The 27,952-nt window shown below is 45.9% G+C and overlaps 1 protein-coding gene across 1 annotated transcript in view; it reads left to right on the forward strand.

Annotated features, from left to right (window-relative positions):
• The first annotated feature begins 13,859 nt into the window (after positions 1-13,859).
• DENND6A (DENN domain containing 6A) overlaps positions 13,860-27,952 on the forward strand; it is a 71,555-nt gene continuing 57,462 nt past the window's right edge. Inside the window, exon 1 of the mRNA XM_040359234.1 lies at positions 13,860-14,091. Coding sequence (XP_040215168.1) covers positions 13,948-14,091 — 144 coding nt within the window. The 5' untranslated portion in view covers positions 13,860-13,947. The remainder of the gene's footprint in view (positions 14,092-27,952) is intronic.

The following is a 27,952-nucleotide window of genomic DNA, read 5'->3' on the forward strand; positions in this document are numbered from 1 at the left end:
AAGTGCCCTCTAAGGGTGAACCCCCGCTTTAAAATCCCCTGTGCTTTCCATACATCCACAGTAATACATGGCAGGCCTGCACACACTGTACAGTACTTGAACCGAAGAACAAAAATGTAATAGATTGCAGCTTACCAGTGCTTATGCCGCATACACACCATCACTTTATGTGATGAAAAAAAACGACATTTTCTGTGAAGTAAAAAACAACGTTTTTGAAACTTAAATTTTCAAAGACGAAGTTGCCTACACACCATCGTTTTTCTCACAATGTTCTAGCAAAGCGAGGTTACGTTCTCAGCACTTTTTCCATTGAAGCTCGCTTCTGGGCATGCGCGGGTGTAAAAACGTCTTTTTAAACGACGTTTTTTGCTACACACGGTCAATTTCTGTGAAGTAAAAAACAACGTTTTGAAAAACGACACATAAAATTGAAGCATGCTTCAATTTTTTTTGGTCGTTTTTTACAAGACATAAAACAATGTTTTCCCCCACACACGGTCAATTAAAGTGACGTTTTTAAAAACTTCGTTTTTTTTCATCACATAAAGTGATGGTGTGTACGGGGCATTAGATGTGGTGCATGCACTTTTTTTTTCCCATTAGCCTTCTATCATTTATTTACACTGCGTGGTCTTGCCAACAACACAGTTCCTGTCCTAGGGTGACAACATTCACAATATGTATCTATAGAGAAGTTGCGTTGTCACTCTAGAACAAAAAGTATGTTAGGACTACAAATTACCTCCCCCTCTACATAACATAGTGGGAGGTACTCAATTGTAAGCAGACACCACACGTTGCTTGTACATTTAAAGTGACACTAAAGGTTCACTTTTTTTTAAATAAGAAACATATCATACTGTGCAGTTCGTTTTGCACAAAGTGGCCCCGATTCTCCTGTTCTGGGGTCCCACGGCAGCTCTTGCTGCTCCTCCCCACAATAGATAACCCCCTCTGGGAAACTCTCTCTCCTGAGGGGGTTACCTTGCTGGCGCTTTCCCATGTCATACACTCGGCGTCCATAGCCGCCGAGTGAATGACTCGGCCCGACCCCCGGCGCCCACGTCATTGGATTTGATTGACAGCAGCGGGACAAATGGCTGCGCTGCTATCAAGCTATCCAATGAAGAGCCGAGAAGCAGTGGAGAGATCGATGCGGGATCACGCCCACTGAAATTCGGGGCTCAGTGAAATTCAGTGCAAGGTGTTTTTTCACCTTAATGCATAGGATGCATTAAGATGAAAAAACACAAAAGTTTACAACCCCTTTTAAATTGGTTGTACACCACCACATATACCCAGAGAAGTAACTGGCTTCAGATGATACACAAATATGAAACACATTCTTCTACATAAGTTGTATCTGTTTATCTGCGGTCTTCTCTACATCTGTTCAATTCCATAATTTACAGGTGCATCTGAAAAAATTGGAATATAATCAGAAAGGTAATTTATTTCAGTAATTTAATTCAAAAAGTGAAACTCATATATTTCATATAGATGTGTTACACACAGGGTGATATATTTGAAGCATTTCTTTCTTTTTTTGCATTTTGATGATTATGGCTTACAGCAGGGATGCCCAACCTTTTGAAGAGCGAGGGCCACTTAAGCGACTTGGTAACCAGTCATGGGCCACAATAAGCAGAGCGGGCAGATGACAAATCCATGTCCACTCTACTCTATGGGCCCTCCAATACGATCCGTCCAGATGGAAGGTGACGGATCTCCTTCTGTTTTTTCTTTTTCTTTTGTGGATTGGATTGGAGGTAAATGAAGGGTCCAATTGGGTTGGACTGATTGTGTGAAAGGTGCCTAAGGCTGCTTTTACACTGATACGCTGTAGTTTACCCACACCACAGGTGCAGCACAATGCACCTCTGGCTTTCCTGCAGGTTAGCTGCAATTCTCCATAGAATTCTACTATATCCTGCAGGTGTAGTGCACTTTCTGAAAGTGCACTAAGCCTGCAGGCAATAACAGAAGTCTATGGCTCAGTGCAGGTAACACGCAGGTGTGCTGCTCTGCACCTGCAGAACAGTTTGAAAGCAGCCCAGTAACCACTGCAGAGCAGATATGCCATATATACACTGTGATTTTAATAATAAACTTAGCTTTAATAACAACAGTCTTCCATTCAGGTATCGCCTGCTGTTGCTGTCCCAGGTGGTGTGCATTTGGTATCACTCCGCCTGTGACAGGAGTCGTGCTATACAGGAAACGTTGGCTTATATGGCTCTCCTCCGCAGCCACTTGCTTCCTCTGCTGCTGACCTCATTCACAACCCTGATACTATGGGATGGCAGGTCGGCAACCCGCGATCTGAGCTTGCCAACCAGCCATCCCAGATCAGGAAATCCCCGGCCACATCAGAGCACTCCAAGGGCCACATGTGGCCCCGGGCCACTGGTTGGGCACCCCTGGCTTACAGCTAGTGAGAACCCAAAATTTAGTATCTCAGAAAATCTGAATATTACATAAGACAAATAAAAAAAAGATTTTTAATACAGAGATGTTGGCCTACGAAAAAGTATGTCCATGTACAGTATAGTATGCACTTAATACTTGGTCAGGGCTCCTTTTGGATGAATTACTGCATCAATGAGGTGTGGCATGGAGGCCTTTGGCACTGCTGAGGTGTTATGGAAGCCCAGGTTGCTTTGATAGCAGCCTTCAGCTCATTTGCATTGTTGGGTCTGGCGTTGCTCATCTTCCTCTTGACAATACCCCACAGATTCTCTATGGGGTTTTGGTCAGGTGAGTCTGGCCAATCAAGCATAGTGATATCATGATCATTAAACCTGGTATTGGTTCTTTTGGCAGTGTGAGCAGGTGTCAAGTCCTGCTGGAAAATGAAAATCAGCATCTCCATAAAGCTGGTCAGCAGAGTGAAGCATGAGGTGTTCTAGAGTTTCCTGCAAGAGGGCTGCGCTGACACAATGGACCAACACCAGCACATAATATGGCTCCCCAAATCATCACTGACTGGGTAAACTTTACACTGGACCTCATGCAACTTGGAATCTGTGCCTCTCCACTCTTCTTCCAGACTCTGGGACCCTGATTTCCAAATGAAATGCAAAAGAGGACATTGGACCACTGAGCAACAGTCCAGGCCCTTTTCTCCTTAGCCCAGGTAAGATGCTTCTGATGATGTCTCTGTTTTTAGGAGTGGCTTGACACATGGAATGTGACAGTTGTAGCCCATGTCCTTGATACGTCTGAGTGTGGTGGCTCTTTAAGCACTGACACCAGCCGTAGTCTACTCCTTGTGAATCTGCCCCAAATGTTTAAATGGCCTTTGCTTCACAATCATCTCAAGGCTACGTTATCCTTGTTGCCTGTGCACCTTTTTCTACCATAACTCCCACCATGGGGGTTATTTACTAAAGGCAAATCCACTTTGCACTACAAGTGCAAACTACAAGTGCAAAGTTCACTTGAAATTGCACTGAAAGTGCACTTGGGAAGGGCAGTCGCTTTAGATCAGAGGGGGACATGCAAGGAAAATTACACTTAATTATCTGCACTGAGACAAGTACATACTATAGAAGCATGTGCTTTGTTCATATTTCTTGTCTGAGGTTTACAACCACTTTAACTGTGAAAGGTATGCAACAAATTATTGTCTTTATGTATGGTGCACCTAGAGAGTAAAAGCCTGTTGACATTTTCCTAATCTCTTGACTTTACTTCATCTTAGATCTCTGGTAAGTAACCTCTTCCCCCAACACCACCACCACCAATCCTCAATGCAATGCAGAATTCACAAGAGTGAGGAAAGACAAGGACAATGAAGGGTGTGGTGGGAAAATATCTAAAATGTGCAGAAGATCTCTAGATACATTAAAGGTGTGATCAGGTGTAAACAGGATCAACCTTGCTAGACTGCCAAAAGTATAATTGGTTTAGGCATACTACAGGTGCACTTCAGCAAAACATAATGGTATGCAATGGAATTTTCCTGGACCTACAGTGTAATAAAGTGTCGTAAAGTGTGCCTGTAGGAGAATTAACATCCCTTTGGAAGCACCAAACCATGGGTTTTATGTTTTTATGGCTCTGGTCACTCCTTCCCCATTGGCCAACTAGGCTTCCCATCACATTAGGTGGCCAATGGGACCATGCCATTGGGCCAACCATCGGAACTTCACTCGTAATTTGCATACCAGAGCTCTCCAGATTTTGGTGTTCTCAGGGCACACTTAAAGCGGTTGTACAGTCCCCAAAGAATTTTTTTTTTTTTTTTGCCACCTGTAAGGCAAAAAGCATATAGAGCTAGTATGCACCGCATACTAGCTCATTATGAAATATTTACCTTAGAACGAGGCTTCGGTAACTTACCTGGTTCACACCCAGGTAGCTGACATGTTGCCTCGGCGTGTCTTCCAGGTGACTGTAGCCGCAATGTCGTCACTCCTGCGCATGCGTGCAGGAGACTTCTTTCCAGCAAGGTCCGGCGTGTGTCGGGCCTTAAGCCGAGAATCTCCTGTGCGCATGCGCCGCTGCAGTCAGCAGCTCATTGCGAGGGGAATATCTCCTAAACCGTAAAGGTTTAGGAGATTTTTTTTACCTACATGTAAGCCTTATTATAGGCTTACCTGTAGGTCAAAGCAGTGGCGGCTGGTGCTCAAAATTTTTGGGGGGGTGCAAACAAACGAAAAATAAATAAAAATGAATTGTAGCTTCACTGTGCCCATCAATTGCCGCCACTGTGCCCATCAAACACAGCCACTGTGCCCATCAAACGCAGCCACTGTGCCATAAAATTGTCGCCACTGTGCCATAAAATTGTCACCACTGTGCCATGCCATCAAACGCAGCCACTGTGCCCATCAATTGTCGCCACTGTGCCGTGCCATCAAATGCAGCCACTGTGCCATCAATTGTTGCCACTGTGCCCATCAATTGTCGCCACTGTGCCATGCCATCTTGTCGCCACTGTGCCATGCCATTGTCACCACTGTGTCCATCAGTTGTCGCCACTGTGCCATGCCAAACGCAGCCACTGTGCCATGCCATTGTCACCACTGTGTCCATCAATTGTCGCCACTGTGCCATGCCAAACGCAGCCACTGTGCCATCAATTGTCGCCACTGTGCCATGCCAAACGCAGCCACTGTGCCATGCCATTGTCACCACTGTGCCCATAAATTGTCGCCACTGTGCCATGCCAAACGCAGCCACTGTGCCATCAATTGTCGCCACTGTGCCCATCAATTGTCGCCACTGTGCCATGCCAAACGTAGCCACTGTGCCATCAATTGTCGCCACTGTGCCATGCCATTGTCACCACTGTGCCCATCAATTGTTGCCACTGTGCCATTCCAAACGCAGCCACTGTGCCATGCCATTGTCGCCACTGTGCCCATCAATTGTCGCCACTGTGCCATGCCATTGTCGCCACTCTGCCCATCAATTGTCGCCACTGTGCCCATCAATTGCCGCCAGTTTGCCCCTAAAATGCCGCCAGATTGTTGGTTTTGATAGACACTTCCACAGCCAACCAGCTGCCGTTATTCAGATGGCCAGTGCTCACCAGGGGGCCGGCCATCTGAATAGTGGGCAGCGGCGACAATACATAGATTCATGCAATGCATGAATCTATGTATTGTTTTTCAGTGGCGGTGCAGGAGCGACAAGGGGCGGCGCTCCTGCGCCCTCTATGGACGCACCACCACTGGGTCAAAGTGTAAAAATGGACTAAACAGCCACTTTAAACTGAGGATAAATACAAAGGCCCGGATTCACATACATCGGCGCATATTTATGCGGGCGTAGCGTATCTATATATAATATATGCTACGCCGACGCAGCGCACAGAGGCAAGCACTGGATTGACAAAGCACTTGCTCCCACTCGCTCTTAAAGATACGCTGGGTTTCCTAGGCGTAAGCCAGCGTAGGTGGAAGTGGGCGTGAGCCATGCTAATGAGGCGTGACCCCATGCAAATGATGGGGCAAGCGCCATAGAAGTACTTAAAATGAACGGCGCATGCGCCGTCCCTTGGCCGCATCCCAGTGTGCATGCGCAGAATCACTTCAGAACTACTCCATAAGATACGCCGGATCACTGCCTATGACGTGAACGTAACCTACGCCTAGTCATATTCACGTACAACGTAAACGACAAAAGATACGACGGCTTGTGTTCCCTCGTCCATACCTTTGCATGGGTTGCACCTCCTATATGGGGAATAACTTTACGCCGGACGTACGACTTACGCAAACCACGTATATTATGCGCCGGCGCAAGTACGTTCGTGAATCGGCGTATCTCCCTCATTTGCATATGTGCATAGAAAATCAGTGGCAAATGCGCCCAGTGTAAATATGCGCCCACGATACGCCGGCGTAGGAAAGTTACGTCGGTCGGATGAAGCCTATTTTCAGGCGTATCTCAGTTTATAGGCACGGCGCATAGATACGACGGCGCATACTTACACTTACGCGGCGTATCTCGAGATCTGGAAGTCTGGAAGTGCCTGCTGTACATTCCAGAGGCAGCTTACCAGTTTGCTTCATTTGATATTTATTTGTGTTGCTCACAGCATCTAAAAGCTTTCATTACTGAAGTGTAGGCTAGAAAAGGGGAGGGCAATGCTATGAGTAACATAATAATATAATAAAAATGGCTAATCTCTCCAAAGTCACTAAATAGAGCCCAGGTTGTATGCACAAATCCGATTGCTACATACCAATGTAGATACAAATCATAATAATGACTAGTGTCAAACATTAAGCAACAGTAACCTAAATTAAATGTAGGTTGTTATAATATTAGATGAGTTGGGACACATTTTACTAACTGGAAAAACCTGTATTGTAGTAGAGAAATCTTTTAATAGAGAATTCCTTTAAGTGTCATCAGAGTACATAAACTCTAGTGGAATAGCTGTGTGTTTTCATGTACAGTGGAACCTTGGATTACGAGCATAATCCGTTTCAGGAGAATGCTTGTAATCCAAAGCACTCGCATATCAAAGCGAGTTTCCCCATAGAAGTCAATGGAAACTAAAATAATTTGTGCCACGTTGACTTTTATGGCATGCAATACCAATAGCCAGAGATGGGGGTGCGCCGGAGAGACTTGGAAATACTCGGAGATCGTTTGGCTGCCCTTGGAAACCCCCGGAACTAAGTATTTCCGAGTATTTCCGAACGGCTCAGATCGGCTTCAGCGTATGGTAGGGTTGTCCCGATACCACTTTTTTAGGACCGAGTACAAGTACCGATACTTTTTTTCAAGTAGTCGCCGATACCGAATACCGATACTTTTTTTAAATGTGTCCCCAAATGCAGCCATGTCCCAACCATATGCAGCCATGTCCCTCTAGCCATGTCCCTCACATATGCAGCCATGTCCCTCTAGCCATGTCCCTCACATATGCAGCCATGTCCCTCACATATGCAGCCATGTCCCTCTAGCCATGTCCCTCACATATGCAGCCATGTCCCTCTAGCCATGTCCCTCTAGCCATGTCCCTCACATATGCAGCAATGTCCCTCTAGCCATGTCCCTCACATATGCAGCCATGTCCCTCTAGCCATGTCCCTCACATATGCAGCCATGTCCCTCTAGCCATGTCCCTCACATATGCAGCCATGTCCCTCTAGCCATGTCCCTCACATATGCAGCCATGTCCCTCTAGCCATGTCCCTCACATATGCAGCCATGTCCCTCACATATGCAGCAATGTCCCTCTAGCCATGTCCCTCACATATGCAGCAATGTCCCTCTAGCCATGTCCCTCACATATGCAGCAATGTCCCTCTAGCCATGTCCCTTGATGTGGCGGTGCGATGCAGCGGCGGGGGGGAAAGGGGGGGGAAAGTATTCTATTTAGGTATCGTGGGTATTTGCGCGAGTACGAGTACTCCCGCAAATACTCGGTATCGGTACCGATACCGATACTGGTATCGGTATCTGGACAACCCTAGCGTATGGGTATGTTTTATAGCATAAAGTAAAAAATATTGTTTTTTTTTTTTCAAAATTGTCGGTCTTTTTTTGTTTATAGAGCAAAAAATAAAAACCGCAGAGGTGATCAAACACCATCAAAAGAAAGCTCTATTTGTGGGATAAAAAGGACATCAATTTTATTTGGGTACAGCGTTGCATGACTGCGCATTTGTCAGTTAAAATAACGCAGTGTTGTATTGTATTTAGGATAGAGTAACGGAGGTTTATAACCCCTGTCAGATTTTTGTTAGCTATTGTGGAGATTTCCCTTCACTTTCTGTCCCATAGCCAAACAGGGAGTAAGAGGAAATCCCTGCCAATTAGGGGAATTCCTTGGGGACCCCCAGGTCACCAGAATTAGTGTCCAGATTGGAAAATTTCCCTTCTATTACTTTTCTGGGGACATCACTTTCAATGGTAATGGTAAACAGGACAAACAGAGAGGGTGAATCTCCCTAATGCGGGTTTTCTATCAAGAAATGCCCTCTGTTGAAAGATGCCTCTGATAGGTCTGCGCATGCACAGTACCAAACGTCACTCCAGCTGATATGTTGATCAGCTGACGTGATGTTGACACAGCGCATGCGCAGATTGTCTGAGGCATTTTTCAACGGGAGGCGGTATTCAACGTAATAAAAACAGCGGAGAGAGATGCTATGCAAACAGTGGAGGGAGAACGTACTTGCCAGGTTCTGCCTCGCTGTTGCAGGGTGGGTTTTCCGTGTGCTGAACGGTGGGTTTTGCCTGTTTGTAAGGGCGGGTTCGGGTTGCAACACACACAAAACCCACTCTTCAACACACCCATATCCCGCTCCACAACAGCGAGGCTCAACCTGACAAGTACGTTCTACCTCCGCTGTTTTCATAGCGTCGGATAATGCCACAGACGATCTGCGTATCCGCTGTGTTAATGTCACACCAGCTGATCAACATATGGTAGGCATTTTTCGATGGAAGGCATTTCTCGATAGAACAGGGGCACAGACAGCAATAAAAACAGACAGGTGTTCTGATCCCTCTTCACTCTATTCAAAACTAAACCAAAACATTTTGCCTTTAGTTATACTTTAAAGCGGAGCTCCACCCTAAAGTGGAACTCCCGCTGATCGGAACCCTCCCCCCCTCCGGTGTCACATTTGACACCTTTCAGGGCAGGACGTCACCGGCCGCCCCCCCCCCCCGTTGTGTTCTGGGAACACTCGGCTCCCAGAACACAGCGGGAGCCAGTCAGCAGGCGCAGCGCGACTCACGCATGCGCCATAGGGAACCGGGCAGTGAAGCTGGAGCGCTTAACTTCCTGGTTCCCTCACCGAGGATGGCGGGGGGGCAGCAGAGTGACGAGTGATCGCTCGTCATCTGCTGCGGACGGCGCTGGACTCCAGGACAGGTAAGTGTGCTGATATTAAAAGTCAGAAGCTGCAGTATTTTTAGCTGCTGGCTTTTAATATTTTTTTTTCCAGCGGACATCCGCTTTAAGACCATTTTTAAAGTGTGGTTGCATCAATTTTTTTTTTTGCAAAAGGTGGACTATTGCTTTAAGTGGGTTGCAGATGTTGCAGCTCTGATGAGGCCTGGCCACAAGAGGGCCCCGTTGCTACAACTGCAACCACAATGTAATGCAGGCACAAAGACCTGCTCTGTGCGTAAACTTATTTGTATGAAGATGGTTTGGTTGGTCCCCTGCATATAACATTCCCAAAGTACCTAATTACTAATCATGTAGAAGACTCCAAAAGAAAGCCAGTGAATATTATTACATACAGCAGTCTTCAGTATTTTCATGACAAGAGAGAATCTGCGTAATGTCTATACAAAGCCAATGATGCAGGATCTACTCATTCATAGATTACCTCCTCCTTCTCCTGCATACAAGACACTAAGACAGGGCCCTGCAAGAACGAGCTGAATAAGAAACATAGTTGGGGGGGCTTAACAAGAAACACCACTGGGGCACCAAAGGCAGGTAGATGGACACAAAATAAAAAAAGGCATGGCTTTTATTTTTTTTCTGTCTATTATTTGTCACTTCCATGTGGTATAAATATAATCCATTAAACATACATTTGCATTGCAATATTTTTAAATGGTTTGTGCTATTTTACCGTTTATACTAACCAGGTTTAGGTATGCTGGTGTCATGATCACTGCCTCAAGTTTCCTGTTTCAGGGTGGCTCCTTTCTCTTGCAGCATATTATGGAGTCACCCTTGTATGCAAGGACTAGCGTTGTATCTCCCCACACTGTGTGCATCAATAGAAACACAAAGCCATGTAGCCTAGGATGGCAAGGCACTTCCCTGCTTCCTTTCTTCTCGAAAATAACAGACTGGCTACAGACTGCACTGTCCACTGTTAACAGAGAGGTAGCTTTTTTTGGCCATACTTCTCTTCTGGATCCCAGGAGTGCACTTAGTTGCACTTACCCAGAATCCACTAACAGCGGACTAAAGTCTGCTGTCAGCTGAAGCCACAGAGCCCCTCCCAGCTCTAGAAGCATCCCAATAAAAATGTTGGGAGCCCCCCAGATTCCAGACTAGAAGCTGACTTAGCCACCAAGAGCCTGAGCCAGCCACTCCTGCCCCCTCCACAACCCAGCGCTCCAGAGAGCGCTGACAGGGCAGAGCAGAGAGACGGCAAATGACAGTCATAGCTCTCTGTTCACTGAAGACTGAGAACTGAGCAATCAGTGGTCTTTGATTGCTCAGTTCTTATTCTTATGCCTCGTACAAATGATGATATTATCGGGCAAATGATCATCCCATTTTTGTTGCACAATAGTCTCATATCGAAAATGAAGATGTTAGAGGTACGAAAATTCTTGTACGTCAGAATACAACTTGGGAAGTAATGTAACGTGTTGTATTGTATTGCAATGTATTCTTTTATTTCCGAGCATGCGTGGTCTTGGGAGTGGTGGTGTGGAGTTTTCCTAGCCAGCAGAATACAATGCTGGTGGCTATCACCGCTGACAGTAATCACATGCAGAAAAATCCGACATACTGGTTATACCAGTGTGGATTGAGGCCTCGTACACACGATAGGTTAACCAGAGGACAACGGTCTGATGGACCGTTTTCATCGGTCAAAATCGATCGTGTGTGTGATAGGTTATTTAACCATCGGTTAAAAAAAAGCCAACTTGCTTTAAATTTAACCGATGGATTCCTAACCGATAGGTCAAAACCGTTAGTAGGCATCGTTAGTAGGCACGACCATTGGTTAAAAATCCAGGCATGCTCAGAAACAAGTCGACGCATGCTTGGAAGCATTGAACTTCATTTTTTTCAGCACGTCGTTGTGTTTTACGTCACCGCGTTCTGACATGATCGGGTATTTAACCGATGGTGTGTGGGCGCGACGGACCATCAGTCAGCTTCATTGGTTAACCGATGACAACGGTCCTTCAGACCGTGCTCATCGGATGGACTGATCGCGTGTACGAGGCTTGATGGATTGACTTGTGTACAATCAGCTAGTCCAGGGGTGTCAAACTGGCAGCCCTCCAGCTGTTGCAAAACTACAAGTCCCATGAGGCATTGTAAGGCTAACAGTTACAAGCATGCCTCTCACAGGCAGAGGCATGATGGGACTTGTAGTTTCGGAACAGCTGGAGGGCCGCCAGTTTGACACCCCTGAGCTAGTCCTAACTGAACAGGCTGAGTTTCAATCCATGTATGGACAGAGTAGCCAGATGTCACAGGGACAGGTGACCACGCTTAAAGTTTGGATTCCCTATCACTTTTTCTCTTGACAATGGTCATCAGGAAATAGAAGGCTGATTTTCTCAGCAATAAAAATATGGCACAGGGTCTAATTACTCTAAAACGAAATGACAAATGTCTTTACATACACCATAGGCCTCCTTCACACATCTGTGTAGGGCTGTACACCACCAAGAATCAGCTTATTTATGCATAGGTGGATACGATCAGCCGTGGCCAGCAACCCATTACAATAGGCTGACAGGCAGCCACGACTGTCTGTGTCTGTTTGCATGTAATCACAGATCAATCAGCTACATGAGGTTTGGGATAGATGAGTGCCTTGTACTTCTTGTATTTCTAGAACACCTGGACCAGCCTATTAGTTATTATATACTGCTGTACTGTGAAAAAATTGCAGACATTTTCTTAAAGTATATCTACAGTAAAACTATTTTATTTTTAGTTTGGGAAAGAGTAGGGGGAGGTTAGGCACGCTTTCTGATTTTTGTTGCCACCTGTGACCCATCTGGGGCAATCTACCCTCTCTGATTGTCCTGGTGACTACAGTGAACACAGCAATCTATCCATAACGAAACTACCATATGAATGTAGTAGGTTAAACACCGCTCCAAATAAGTCTTCACTTATACCACCATGATGTTATACCACACAGAAATATGTTGGCCCTGTACATCTCAGGGGTTCCATGTTAAGAAAGTCTGGATGGCCACACTTCCATCAATCACCTTTATTGAACCATAAATCACAACAACATTACAAAATATACAAATGAAGGATATGGCAGCAGCTAACGTGTTTCACACCACCTTCGGCGCTTAATCAGAGCTCATATGAATGTAGCATTAGTTTCCCGTTTCAGGATTTTTTCCCTTTATTTTCACTCGGTGATCTGGCCAGATAGTCTGTTATTTTTCAGCTTCCATTACCAGACCAAATTGTCCGGCAAAAATAGTAGTTAGGGGGTTGAGACAAACTATTTAAAGCAGAACTAAAGTTGAAAATATGTACAATTGCGAACAGGCAAGGTCTTTATTGCAAAAGAGACATGCAACCTGCTTGCAGTCCCATGTAGAATGTACACTGAGCTGTATCGGTGATGGATTGTTTTTCAAAGGATGGTAAAAGGAGGTTTGCAGGTGTTCTGGAGGTAACAATGCTGCCCAGTCACCGCATCACATGATCAGACCCGGAAGATACGGGCTGCACGGTCTGGAAGCCGGCCGGCTTGTGATTATTAATGCTCCTTGATATCATCGTTGATGTAATTGTACATCCTTTTATCTTAAATAAATATCCCTTTTTCTTATAATTGGTTACCCTGTCACCTGATTGGCTGAAGCGACAGGCGCTGTAATTGGACCCCTATCAGGGTCCCTATTAAAGTCTTCCCTTACATCAGAGTCTACCTTAGGAGTCACCCCTTACATCGGAGTGCCCATTGCAGTTACCCCTTATCAGAGCCTCTATTAGATGCTCCTCTTACATCAAAGTCCCCCTATGCATTAGGGTCTCCATCAGAGTCCTAATATAAATCAGACTCTGTCATAGGAGACCCCCTTACATCAGGGTACCTATTAAACTACCCGCCTACATTAGGGTCCCCATTAGAGTTTTCCCCTACATCAGCATCCCCATCAGAGTCTTACCCTACATAAGGGTCCCAATCACTTAAATAAAAGTTATTTCGCCCTTACATAAGGGTCCCCATCAGAGTCCACCCTTACATCAGGGTCCCAATTACAGCCACCCCTTACCAGATTCCTCATCAGAGTTCCCTTATACATCAGTCCCCCCTTACATCAGGGTCCATAGAATCTCCCCAAGAGTCCCCCCTTACATCAGGGTCCCCATTACAGACAGGGTCTGTATTAGAGGTCCCCCTCACATCATAGAAACTGTCTGCTGGATAAAATCTTGCAGAGAGCCGGGTGTGGACCCCTAATCTAATTCCTAAAGGCAAACTATGTTAACTACATTGTGAAATTGAAACAATGTTGAGAAGCATTTCCATGCACAAATCTCCGTGTCCCCGGCGATCAGATATTGCAATGCCGTCTATGAATACAGCAGCCCCAGCTGATCACACAATGACGCTCTGAAGCTGTTGTAAACACAGAAATGGTCGCCATGGTAACGTTTCCTGGCGGATGAGGAGTTTCCCCTTCTACTCCTCTTCCGTTCCCAGCCGGCGGCCGGCGCGTAGTGATGACGTGGGAAGTGTTGATTGACGGCTGGATGGAAGCTCGGTGGCTTTAGACATGTCTGCCCTGGGGATGGATGGGAGCGAGGAGGTGCAGAGCCCCGGCGGGGACCCCCTGAACCTTCCATGGGATCGCTTCTTCTCCTGGCTGCATTGTATCTGTGTGGTGGGCTTCGATCTGGAGCTGGGACAGACAGTGGAGGTGAGAGGGGGCTCTGCAACTTCTTCCATCACTTCCATTGGGACTGGACCTGTCCTGTGTGATCAGTGCTGGGGGGCATTCTCCTTGTGTACAGGGGTGATCTTCACCTCCCAATAATATATAAACCTACATATAATACACTGGGTAAACCTTCACAGCAAGGGCTACACAGGGTCCAGATCTGACATCAGATGATTCAAGCAGAACCAAAGGCAAAGCTATTTTTATTTTGGATGAAGTGAGGGTTGTAGCCCCTGTCAGGTTTTTGTTTTTGCTATTTGCATCCCATTGGAGAGATTTCCCCACACTACTTGTCACCAAGCCAAAGCAGGAAGTGAGGAAATACTGCGCCATCACCAGAACTGGTGTCCCCATTGGAAGATTCCCTCTTTTCTTCCTGTTCTAGTGACAACCCAACATTTGGGCTTTTCTTTTACTTTCACTTTTGGTGATAATAGGACATGGGACAAATAGAGAGGGTCAATCTCTCTAATGGGGAAACCGCAATAAAAACCTGACCTGGCAGGGGTTCTAATCCCTCTCCACTAGGCACAGAAATAAAGAAATACATGTTTTGACTTTAGTTACACTTTAAAGGCAACACTTTTTTTTAAAATGTATTTATTCAGTTTCGGATAGAGTGGAGAAGGATTAGAAACCCTGTTCTATTAGAGCCCTTTCACACTTAGCCGCCCCTAGCGTCGGCGGTAAAATGCCACTATTTTTACCGTCAGATTTGCGGCGCTATTCGGCCACTAGCGGGGCACTTTTAAGCCCCCGCTAGCAGCTGAAAAAGGGTTAAAACCGCCAGCAAATGGGCAGGAGCGCATTAGGAGTGGTGAGTTCACCGCACCAAAGAAGCTGCTGGCAGGACTTTTTTTGACGCTCTGCCAGTGCACTTCTCGAGGGCTTTCACACTGGAGTGTGAGGAGAAGCTGTTTTAGGGCGCCCTCAGTGTGAAAGGGGTCTTAGGCATGGATGGCCAGAGAGCAGTAAAAATAGGTGGTTGGGCCACAGCCCACAGTTCTACTGCCCCCTGACCTGCCCTGAAGCCTACAGCACAGCTAGAGGCGAGTGTTTACATGCTGGTGCAGTGATGCTTTGTGTAATGTGGAGTTGACAGTCGCATGCCTGATAAAGGGGACCTGCAAGGCCATGAAGTGTCACAATTTACTGCAGTGATGTGATGACTTTAACCAATATTTGGACATTAAAGAAGAGTTCCTCCCCACGCACAATTTTTTTTAAAAGTCAGCGGCTACACGTACTGTAGCTGCTGACTTTTAATAGGACACTTGCCTGTCCTGGAATCCAGCTATGTCGCACTCCGGCCGATGTTTCCATCAGCTGTCGGATGCTGCCGCCGCCGCCATTGCCAGTAAAGGAAACCGGTGGTGAAGTCTTGCGGCTTCACAGCTTATTTTCTACTGCGCATACACGCTGCTCTCTCTAACTGGCCCGGCGGCGGAGGGAGGAGGAGGGGGCCGAAATACTGACGTCTGGTGAGGTCTGACAGAAGGGGGGACAAGTGCCTGTCAAAAAACCGGGACCCACTCCCCCCTTGCCACGAAAGGTACCAAATGTGGCACCCGAGGGGGGGAGGAGCCAGATAAGCAGAGCTTCCACTTTTAGGTGGAACACCTCTTTAATCTGAAGATCTATAGTGTCCTGCCGATATGCTTTGACATGTCGAGTTGACACTGACAGGCAGCACAGCATGTGCACGTCACACTGCAAAGTTTGAGCTAACACTTGGCTCGCAGTTGCAGCGCATTAGTAACATTGTAAATTGCAGGTGTGCAGAAGACGGCTGGATCACCTCCTAAACATCTGACAGCAGCTGGTTAGCCACTTTCTTTAGAGCAGTCCACTGTGGATCGCTTTTCAGAGAATAATCAAGGGTAAACATAGCCATAGGGAGATTCACCTTCTCTACTTGTCCTATTTACTAGGGATGAGCTCTGGCGTGTTTGCACACTCCAGGTGCAGAGCCCGCCAGGAAGTCGGCACGGCGCTGCGCAAATCACAGGCAGGGAGACATTTCCCGATCTCTGCAGCCGTGCATCAGGAAATGTCTCCCTGCCTGTGATTAGCGCAGTGCCGACTTCCTGGCGGGCTCTGCACGTAGAGTGTGCAAACACTCTGGAGCTCATCCCTACTGTTTACCACTATCACTGAATGTGAAAGAAAGTCCCAAAACTTGATTTGCCACCAGAACAGGAATAGAGAAAAAATTGCCAATGGGGACACTAGCTCTGGTGACAGCCAGAGATTTCCTCACGTTGGAGGGATTTCCTCTCACTTCCTGTTGTGGCTATAGGAGAGCAAGTGAAATCCCCTCAATGGGAAAAATAAATAAAAACATCTGACAGTGGTTATAACCCTCCCTTACTCCATCAAAAATGTTTTCATTTATTTTTTAATCATTCCCTATTACTATGTTCAACATGAAATAAAAACGTGTGTTACACACACATTAAAGTTAAAGGTGTCCTCGGTAAGCTTCCAGCACATGAGAACAGCAATAATAGTCACTGGAGCTTTTCAGGTTCTACTTTATTAGATCATACAAGGCATTTTTTTAATAATTTTATTATATAAAATCCATGAAATATACATTTACAGTCACTTTTCTTTATAGCTATTTATGAACAAACCATTTCCACATGTAGAAAACCATAACCAGTCGGCCACTTCCGAAGACTGTTGTTTCACGTGATCAGGTGGTCTAATTTTAGCATTCCGAGTAGACAGACATCCTAAAGCAGAACTAAACACACCAATTTTACTGTTTCAAGAAACGGTTACATTCCTGGAATGCCAGGATTGCTAACTGTCACGTTTTCTTGTGCTTTCAAACAAACTGTCAAACCATCAAATGGCTGGAGTCATAACAGATCACGGGCCAGATTCACAAAGAGATACGACGGTGTATCTACAGATACACCATCGTATCTCTGACTTACACCGGTCCTATCTATGCGCCTGATTCATAGAATCAGATACGCATAGATAGGGCTAAGATCTGACAGGTGTAACTGTGTTACACTGTCGGATCTTTTTTTCAATTTAAAAATGGCGCCGGGGGCGTTCCCGCTGATTTACCTTGAATAATATGTAAATCAGCGAGATACGCAAATTCACGAACGTACGCGGACCCAATCCGGTCTTCTTACGACGTTTCCGTAGCGGCGTACCCGTCGTATACTTACCGCTGCTTTCATCAGGTGCAGCCAATGTTAAGTATAGCCGGCGTTCCCGCGTCGAATTTGAATTTTCTAACGTCGTTTGCGTACGCCGATTCACTAACAAGCGCGTCGCAAGTCACGCTCACGTCGAAACCACTGACGTCCTAGTGACGTCAGTGGGAGCAATGCACGCCGGGAAATTCCCCGGATGGCGCATGCGCATTTAAATCGGCGCGGGAACGCGCCTGATTTAAATAGTACACTCCCCCTAGCCGCGGAATTTGAATTCCGCCGGGGGATTTAGGATCCGCCGCCGCAAGTTTGGAGGTAAGTGTTTTGTGAATTAGCCACTTGCCTCTCAAACTTGCGGGAGCGGATCTTAAATCACGTAGATCGAGCGGATCTATAGATCCGCTGATCTACGTGAATCTGGCCCCACATGTGCAACACCATGACATTTGCAGATCAAACACTGGTTTAGATTGCAGCTTCCTTGGCTGAAAAGGATAGGAGGGTTCAGTTCCACTTTAAGACTGCGTTCACACTACAGCGTTTTGAATCGCGGCAGATCAGCCGCAGATTTGACAGCACTGATGTGTGAATGACAAAACGGGGAAACTCGCATTTGATATGCCATTTATTTTAATGACACCGCAAATCGCCCACATCACGGGTCGCGTTTCGCTCCCAAAGTAGCTCCTGAACTTTTTTTGGGCGACACGCGTCCCGCGATTGCGGCACGTTTTATTGTGCGACAGTAGGGGCAGACCCGCACTGTAATTTGAGGTGCCATTCGAATGAATAGCATCTCAAATGCGAGTTACGCATTTTGTCCTTCACACATCAGCGCGGGCATCTGCCCGCAATTTAAAACGCTTTAGTGTGAATGCAACAGAAGGGCTCGTTCGCACCAAACCTGCATGAAAACTGATGGGAAAACCATGCAGATTTAATTTGCAGAGATACAAGTTCCACAGCAGTTTGCATTCGTTTTCATGCATGTATCAGTCAGTTTTATGCACATTGGCATCAGTTTTGATCTCCAATGTTGATGTTGCATCCGTTTTTTTTCTCTGTGCTGGAAACTGCATACACGTTGCAGATTCAGGGAAAAATAAAAAAGCCACACTTTGTGGTGTGAACAGGGCACATAGAGAACCATTGTTTTCTTTGAGCCATCACAGAACGCGTGCAAAACTGACTTTTCTGCACCATGGAGTGAACAAGGCCTAAAACGGAACCATACTTGCCTCCACTCCAGCACTGCAGTGTCTTGAAGTTCCCTCGCCGACCTCTGATCTCTTCAACCAGTCTTCATCTGGGTTCAAATCTTTCACTGTTTTTATTGAATGAATGAATGAATGAATGAATGAAAAACTTATAAAGCGCGGCGAACTGAATCGCTTCTGGGCGCTTATTGTTCGGGCAATAGAATTACCCATCCATGCTAAGGCCGGCCATAAATGGTTCAAATCTCTGCTGGGACTGGCTGAGATTTGAACCATGTATGGGTGGGCAGACTGAATGTACCCAAGTTGATCGATCAATTTGGGCACAACCAGCCTGTTGGATTTTACATGTGATTATTACTATTATCACTAGTAGTAGTCTCTATGTTCTCTTGGCGGAGATGACCCCTTCCCCACTGGGAGAGCACAATGGCTTTGCAGGAGAGATTCCCCTATCAATACTTAATGTGTTAATGGGGGGGAATCAAACAATTTTTTCTTTTTTGCAACCCGTGGTTGCAGCAAAGAAAAACGCTCTGTCTAGTGCAGGCCTTAAAAGCATGGATGGATAAGTCACCTGCTGTGAGCTATTGTAATATTGTGACATCTGCCATCCACAGCTGCCAAAATATCTGAGCAGTAACTGCAGCTGATTGACTACAGTAATTCTGTGGAAGACTTTTTTTTTTCTGCCCGGTGACTTGTCGTTAAGGTTCCCCTATCGAGATGGTTCCAGTGGATTGGAGGATGTTAAAAAAAGAGCCAGGAGGCGGAGCAAGCTGTCCGAGCGAAGCGAGGATGTGAGGCCGACCGGCCACTTTCCTCAAATTCCACGTCGCCCTCGATGCCGGCCGAGGTTCAGAGATATCCATCGGCAAGGTTTGCTCCTGCGCAGTCCTTACAGCAGTGTTTTTCAACTCCAGTCCTCGGGGCACCCCAACAGGTCATGTTTTCAGGATTTCCCTCAGATGAAACGGCTGTGGTAATTACTAAGGCAGTGAAACTGATCAAATCACCTGTGCAAAATAATGGAAAGCCTGAAAACATGACCTGTTGGTGTGCCTTGAGGACTGGAGTTGGGAAACGCTGCCTTACAGGAACCATCTCGATAGCCGGAACCATATCGTCAGAACACCAGCTTTTTCACTTTTTTGCAGCTAGGTGGTGTTAGGAGGGCCCCATACAGCTTGAATTTGACCAATTTACTGGAATCAAGTGAAATTCAAGCCATGTATGGCCAGTTTTGGGGGAACAATTCTTTTGGACTGGAACACCTGAAGGAGGCCAGTAATCTCTGTTGGTAAAATATCGGGACCCCTCGGTACACAGAAGAAGCTGTCACGCTGACATGTTGCTTTCCATAAGTCAGTCCAGATCTGTATTTCATTGCATGTCTTCTCATTTGTTATAAAGAAGGAAGACTGTTTAGTTGTGGAAAATAAACTGAACTGATCTGTACAGTGTGTTATATTCACATGATCCGCTCGTCCTGGTGGATTAGGAACACTTTATTAGCAAATGAGTTAAAAGAATTCCATGTCATGTTCTCAACACAAGTGTTGTCCCTGTGACATGACTGCTAATCGTTGTATCCAGAACAGACCGAGTATTGTTGGTTTTCTTTTGGTTTTGTACTGATGAATTCATTGAATTGCGATGGGTGATGCATAATTCACCATTGCCATACAAGTGGAAATGCGTGTATTCAAACAGTAAAATGCCAATATAAATATATCTTTATACACAATATCAGAATTATGCATGCGAGTGGAAGGTGTGCTTCCCTGCCAGCCCCCTACCACCCAAGCAAATGACCTGTAAATAAAACATTACATTTAGAAGTATGGCCAAAGCTTTTTTTGGCTGTACTTCTCCTGTAGATCACAGTTCATTCTGCACTCCTTTGACCCGTTTTCAGCCGACTGCGAGCTAAAGTCTGCTGTCAGCTGGTCCTGGCTCCAGAAAGATCTCATCCATGTGCTCAGGATCCACCCAGATTCCTGGACCGGCATCTGGCTCAGCCTCTCGGCAATCGGCTCAGTCACTGACTGACAGTCACGGCTCTCTTCCCAAAGCGGAGGGGGAAAACTGAGCGATCATCGGTCTTTGACCGCTCAGTTCTCACTGCGGAGCCAGTGTGGGACAGATGCAGCATCAGGTCGATGTTGCAACCACCTAGGTGAGTATAAATTGAAAAACAAAGATTCTATGAGATATAACATTTAAAAATGACTCGCCTTGGTCCCTGGTCCCAGCAGGTGCAGGTGATGTTACCGCTCCTCGCTGCTGCCTGCTGGCCATTGAAAATCCAGTGAAAATGCACTCCAATGGGCTGAGATGCATTATTTCAGGTTTTCAAGTGAGCAGCTATCCCAGCAGACAGATTTTTTTTAATTGCTAATTTTGTTTGGATGATGGGCCAGGGAAGGAAGCGGATTCCAAAACCACCACCTTCCCCTGTCACTGCGTGTAAGCCTAGCCTTTAAATTAGGCAAGTTAAATTGAAGCTCCAGACAAATTTGCCTTCACTTCCTGTCTCAGTCACACAAAATGAATTAAACTGGAGGTCCACCCTTAAAAAAAAAAAAAAATGGCTAAAGAGGCTACAAAAAATAGAAAAAATAAATAAATACCGTATTTTTCTGGGTATAGCGCGCATCGGTCCGGCGTCCTTCTTCGGCCTTCGTGGTGTCCTCCCCGCTTCTCTCGCGCTGTCTCCGAGCGCCGCCGCCGACATATAACGAGCGCAGTACACTCGGCTAGGCTCAGCCATTCTCGGCTCCTCTTGCAGGGGGTGACCGCGAGTGGAGCCGAGCCTAGCCGAGTGTACTGCGCTCGGTATATGTCGGCGGCGGCGCTCGGAGACAGGGGATCGGCGTATAACGCGCACCCACGATTTTCCCCTGTTAAGGGGGAAAAAGTGTGCGTTATACGCCGATAAATACGGTATATATTATTTTTTTATATACTTACCAGAAGTGGCTGTTACTAGACAGATCTCCTAATCTGCCACTTCCTTGTCCGCGGTGGTCTTCTTTCTTCTCCTGCTTGCGGCCTCCTATTCACATAGCGGCTCGCGCATGCGTTGTAGGGAATCGGACAGTGAAGCCGCAAAGCTTCACTTCCTGATTCCCCCACCAAAGATGGCAGCGGGGCCGCTGAGACCCGAGCGATTGATCGTCTTGGGCTGCCGACATTGCGGGCACCCTGGTCAGGTAAGTGTCCTTATTAAAAGTCAGCAGCTACGGTGTTTGTAGCTTCTGACTTAAATTGTTATTTAATTTTTTTTAAGCCAGACCTCCACTTTAAAGCAGAGTTCTGCCCCCCCCCCCCCCCAGCAAAAAAAAATAAAAGTCAGCAGCTACACATACTGTAGCTGCTGAATTTTTATATTGGGACACTTTCCTGTCCTGAAATCCAGTGCAGCTGATGTTACCATTGGCTCCCGGGTACTGCCTCCACCATTTGTAGTAAGGGAAACCGGCCTTTTGGCTTCACAGCTTATTCCCTGCTGCGCTTTCTGAATGCCCCGATGGCGGGGAAAGGAGGAAGGGGGTCGAACTTGTCAAAAACAGGTACCTGCTCGCCCTCAAAAGGTGCCAAATGTGGCACCGCAGGGGGGGGAGCAGGCACTTTTGGGTGGAACTCCGCTTTAGGTGAAGTTTAGAAAAATCTCTCCAGCTTTGATGCTAACGGTTAAAACCTGGCAGATGTTCTAACAATGCCGCTTCAGAGCAAAAAAAAATGGTGGTGAAATCTGGATAAGTTGCATTCATGCGGTATTGTTTTTTTTTTTTTTGTTTTTTTTTTTAGCTGCCTGCCTAAAATTCGTATCTAAAGCTGGACATGGATGGATTGAATTTCAGCCAGTTCAGCAGGGAACGGTAGATTTTTTTTATTTTTTGATCAGTGGGGCTGTCCCTGCTTTACAAGAATCAATCGCCGGATCATGATGGACTTCTGTTGGATGAACAAGTTGCTAAACTTTTGTCTATCAGTGACTGCAGCCTTTGTTCACACATCACTGTGTCCTGCTATTGGAATGCAATGTCCTGGCGGGACATATAATATCAATCACAAAAAAGGTGTCGCGCGACCCCTTTTTTGTGATTTGTATTTTAGTGTTGTATAACACTTTGAGACGCAGCTTTTTTTCCTTTCACTTATATACATGGTATGCGCAATTTTTTTCCTTTATTCTGTGGACATATAATATGAGCAATACATAAATTGGAAGTTGTGTCTTATCAGCAGATAACCAATCTACATTGGAGGATGACATCTGAGATAACACAAGGAGAATATCACACTTTGTTCACCTGTAATTGTATCTGAGGTTAATGTAAATACCGAAAGTCAACAGATCGTATAATCTCAGTGATTATAGTACAGTAATTAGAAATCTCCAGCATATGGTTCTAAATGAAAACGCTGTTACCACCTGTCAACATGAACCAGAATTGTAAAAGAAATATAACAAAATAACTTATATTACCTTCATGTTTTCTATTGATACACTGGCTAATATGCTGAGCAATCCTTTCCTTGAAATGATACCTGGGGGCAGATCCACATACATCTGCGTGGGCGCAGCGTATGTGAGATACGCTACGCCGCTGTAACTTACTTTGCTATTCTTTGAATCCTGAAAGAATTTGCGCCGTAATTTACGGCGGCGTAGGGTATCTCTTGCGGCGTAAGGGCGTGGAATTCAAATGCGGCGAGTAGGGGGCGTGTTTCATTTAAATGAAGCGCGTCCCCGCGCCGAACGAACTGCGCATGCCCCGTCCGTCAAAACTCCCAGGGTGCATTGCTCCAAATGACGTCGCAAGGACGTCATTGTTTTCGACGTGAAAGTAAATGGCGTCCAGCCCCATTCACGGACGACTTACGCAAACGACGTAAAATTTTCAAAATTATACGCGGGAACGACGGCCATACTTAACATTGAGTACGCCACCAGATAGCAGCTTTAACTATACGCCGGAAAAAAGCCGAACGGAAACGACGTAAAAGAATGCGACGGCCGCTTGTACGTTCGTGGATTGTCGGAAATAGCTAATTTGCATACTCGACGCGGATTACGACGGGAACGCCACCTAGCGGACGTCAAAATTGCATCCAAGATCCGAAGACGTACGCCTGTCGGATCTAACCCAGATGCCGTCGTATCTTGTTTTGAGGATTCAAAACAAAGATACGACGCAGGGATTTTGAAATTACGCCGGCGTATCACTAGATAAGCCGGCGTACTTTCTTTGTGGATCTGCCCCATTATGTCCAACCCCGTCCTCTATGACATGCTGATTGACAGCACAGCTTGTACATAGGAACATCTAAGCTTGCCTGACATCATGAAAACATGTTTGTGTTTTTTTTTTTTTTTTTACCAATTCAGCTTGCTGTGGATGAAGCATGGCTAGATGAGCAAATTAACTTGTAAAAAGTAGACCCCTTTCACACTGAGGCGGTTTGTAGGCACTATTGAGCAAAAAATCACGCCTGCAAACCGACCCTGAACAGCGGCTGCTGTTTCTCCAGAGGGCTCTCAGAACAGAGCGGTGTGCTAGCAGGGCCGCTCCAAAAGTCGTGCTAGCAGCGTCTTTGGAGCGGTGTGTTTACCGCTCCTTTCCATTGAAAGTAATGGGAAACCGCGGGTATTAACCTTTTTTTGGCCGCTAGCGGGGGTAAAAAACGCACCGCTGGCAGCCGAATACCGCCGCAATTCCGACGGTATATCGGCGCTAAAAATATCAGCGCTATACCACTACCGCACCCCCCGCTCCAGTGTGAAAGGGGCCGTAGTCCAAGGCACCCCTTACAAGTTGAATAAGAGCACCTTGGACAGCTGTCAATACCTCTGACATCTGGTGAACTGGAAGCATCTAATGTAGATCTTCTTTTTAACATTAAGTTTTTATTTTTTAATTTTTTTGTAGAAACAGTTGGTGTAGCATAGGCCTACTTTTATATTTGATGCCATTTTGAATAATAAAGGCTCTATGCACGCTAGACGCTCAAAAACAAAACACTGGATAACAAACGCTAACATTAAGTCCCCTTTCACGCGTGGGCGGCGTCGGCAGTAAAGGGCTGCTATTTTTTGCTGCCCTTTACCGTCAATTTTGCGTCGCTCTTTGGCCCCGCTAGCGGGGCGCTTTTACCCCCCTCCCCATGCTAGCAGCCGATAAAGGGTTAAAACCACTGCAAAGCGCCTCTGCAGAGGCGCTTTGCCGGCGGTATAACCGTGGTGCACCATTGATTTCAATGGCCAGGAGCAGTATACACACCCCTCCTTCACCACTCCAAAGATGCTGCTAGCAGGACTTGTTTTACATTCCTGCTAGCGCAATGCTCCAGTGTGAAACCACTCAGGGGTTTTCACACTGGAGAGACAGCAGGGGCTGTTTCAGGTCGCTTTGCAGACGCTATTTTTTGCGTTACAGCACCTGCAAAGCGACCCAGTGTGAAAGGGGTCTAAGCTATTTTTGCCAGCATTTAGGAGCGTTTTCAAAAAGGTTTAGTGAATAGCTGTTTGTTAAACATCCCCCCCCCCCGCCACAATTGGCAATTTTTTTTTGGGGGGGGTAGTGGATATCTAGTCTTGACAGGTACCCGCTCCCACTTCCGCCTAGGCGATCCTCCTTTTTCTCTCTCTCTCCCTCCCTCCCTCCTCTTCTGGGATCATCACAGGTCACAGAAGACTCATGGGCAATGTGCACCCGGCTGTGATGCCACAGGCACAGTTGAAATGCTGGTGCCAGGGGGAGTAGAAGTCAGTCAGCCACAGATCAAAGATCCTCTAGCAACCTCTGAAGGAACACTAGTTGAGAATGGTTGCTTTCAAGCGGGGGGGGGGTCAGCAACCTGTCAATCACGGGCAGGTGACGGATAGATCACATCCCTTCCCTGCCAACTCCTTGAACCTGGACAGGAGCAGGGGCAGCATTTGCTGGAACCAGTCGCATGTATTTTTCTCCTGCAGCAGCAGAAAGCCAGTTTCTCCTCCTCCCGCTTTCAGCTGTTGCATAAGGAAGGTTCAGTTCCAGTAAATGCTGACCCTTCTGTTCAAGTTCTCCTTCCTTTTGCTGCCGCAGTGATGGGTACTGATGACTCGCTGTGTTTATACATTAACTGAAGCATAGTAAACTGTGCTTTAGTTTGTGAACAATCAGGGAAACTATTCAGAGAGACTGCTCTTCCAGTTTCTTCTGTGCAGCTGAGGTTGAAGAGGGAGATTGAGGACTGTGTCCCCAATCTCCACTCTCTGTTTAAAAAGTGAGACATGGGGGGGGGGGGGGGGTTGTTTATACCCCTGAATTTTTTTAAACAATGGACCCCAACAGGCCTGCTAAAAAAAAAAAAATGTAAAAAATAATGCAAACTAATATTATAAATAATAATAAAAAAATTACTGGCACCGTCCACTGCCCTCCTGACACCGTTCACTACTCTACTGACTGACACTGTTCACTTTGAGGGTCCATGCACACTAGGCTTACAAAAAAACAAAATAACCGTTCTATTTTTTCGTTACTATTTAATTTAATATTTTTTTTTTTCCTTCTTCTTATTAATGTTGTTCTTGTAGATCTTCACCTCTCAGGTTGCCTACCACCTACCTTGGAGTAATGAATGGCTTGTTTTCCATCTGTTTAATGGTCGTTTGCTGTTATGTCACATGTGACATATTTGGCAGTCACTGCTTTTTATGTCCTTTTAAACAAACCCACCACATGCATTCTCTAACTGAGCTGTTTCACCTTGTATGGCCGTAGTTTTGAGTTTAAATGGTTAAATGTTATTAGTCTTGGAAGAATGTCAGTGCAGTGATTGCCAAGAATTGACTGCGCAGTTTTATTTTTGTTAGTATTTTACCGGGGTAACAGCTGAACAAATATCAGTCATGATGTCATAATCGTTCTGTCCCTAATCATACCTAAAGGACAAGTAAAGCCTGTAATTGATGTCATTATATGAAGACATACTTTGTAGTCAGCTGGAACATGTACACCATGTGACCATAGATCATCATCCATCATTGTTATAGCTGATGTTTATTCTGCTTATTTTTTTTGCCTTCCCCTGTTCCTCCTTTCTTCCGTTATCAACAGGATAATGAAATTATTAACTAAAGTCATTGGCCCAGATCCACAAAGAAATTACGCCGGCGTATCTATTGATACGCAGCGTAATTTCTAAGATGCCCCGTCGTATCTTTGTTTTGTATCCACAAAACAAGATACGACTGAATGTGGGCTCGATCTGACTGGCGTACGTCTTTGTACGCCGTCGGCTCTTGGGTGCATATTTACGCTGGCCGCTAGGTGGCGCTTCCGTAGATTTCCGCGTCGAGTATGCAAATTAGCTAGATACGCCAATCCACAAGCGTACGTCCGCCCGGAGCTTTTTTTATGTCGTTTACGTAAGGCTTTTTTCGGCGTAACGTTACCCCTGCTCTATGAGGCGTACGCAATGTTAAGTATGGACGTCGGGCCAGCGTAGAATTTTCCGTTGTGTACATCGTTTGCGTAAAAAGTTTGCGAATAGGGCTTTGCGTAAATTACGTTCACGTCGTCTAGGCATTGACCGGGGGTAATTTAATTTGAAAATCCGACGTGATACTGAGCATGCGCGCGCATGCACCGTGCGAAAAAAAGCGTAATTTACGTGGGGTCAAGCTTGTTTTACATAAAACACGCCCCCCTGTTCATCATTTGAATTCCGCGCCCTTACGCCGGGAGATTTACGCTACGCCGCCGTAACTTTAGAGGCAAGTTCTTTGTGAATACAGCACTTGCCTCTCAAAGTAGCTGCGGCGTAGCGTAACTACGATACGCTACGCCTGCCTAAAAATACGCCGCCCTACGTGGATCTGGCCCATTCTGTTTTTAATACATACCTTATTTTAAACTCGGTGACGTGATCAGTGGGTCTAAGTGCTTCTCTATGCAATGCAAGCAGATACTGTCTGCTGGGAGGGATCGGCAGGGTTCTGTACATAGCTTCATGAAAACATTCCATCACCCTGCCACAGTACTCCTATCAAAAGCTCTCAGCCCTCTTTCAGGCACTGAGTTGGCTATTGGGAGAAGTTATACAAGTTTTATTCTGCCTTCGTGGATGTCATTCTAAAAGCGTGGGCATTCCTGGTCAGGCTGCATTTGTATTCTGGCTGCCCTAGGTAACGCCCACATATGTCCGAGCCTCCATGATTAAAAGAACTTAAAGCGGAGGTCCACCCTAAAAAAAAAAAAATACATAAAAATGCTAACAAAATTAAAAAATGAATCCCCCCTTTTTTTTTTTTTGTCCTGTTCTGTCCTGTTTTGTCTTTTCTTGTCCTATCTTGTTTTGTTTTGTCTTTGTCCTGTATATCTTGTTTTATATTTATATTGTTTAGTCTTTTTGAATTTTATATGGAAAATATATCCGAAACTGACT

Source organism: Rana temporaria, chromosome 7, assembly GCF_905171775.1.
Source record: "Rana temporaria chromosome 7, aRanTem1.1, whole genome shotgun sequence".
Lineage (NCBI taxonomy): Eukaryota > Metazoa > Chordata > Amphibia > Anura > Ranidae > Rana > Rana temporaria.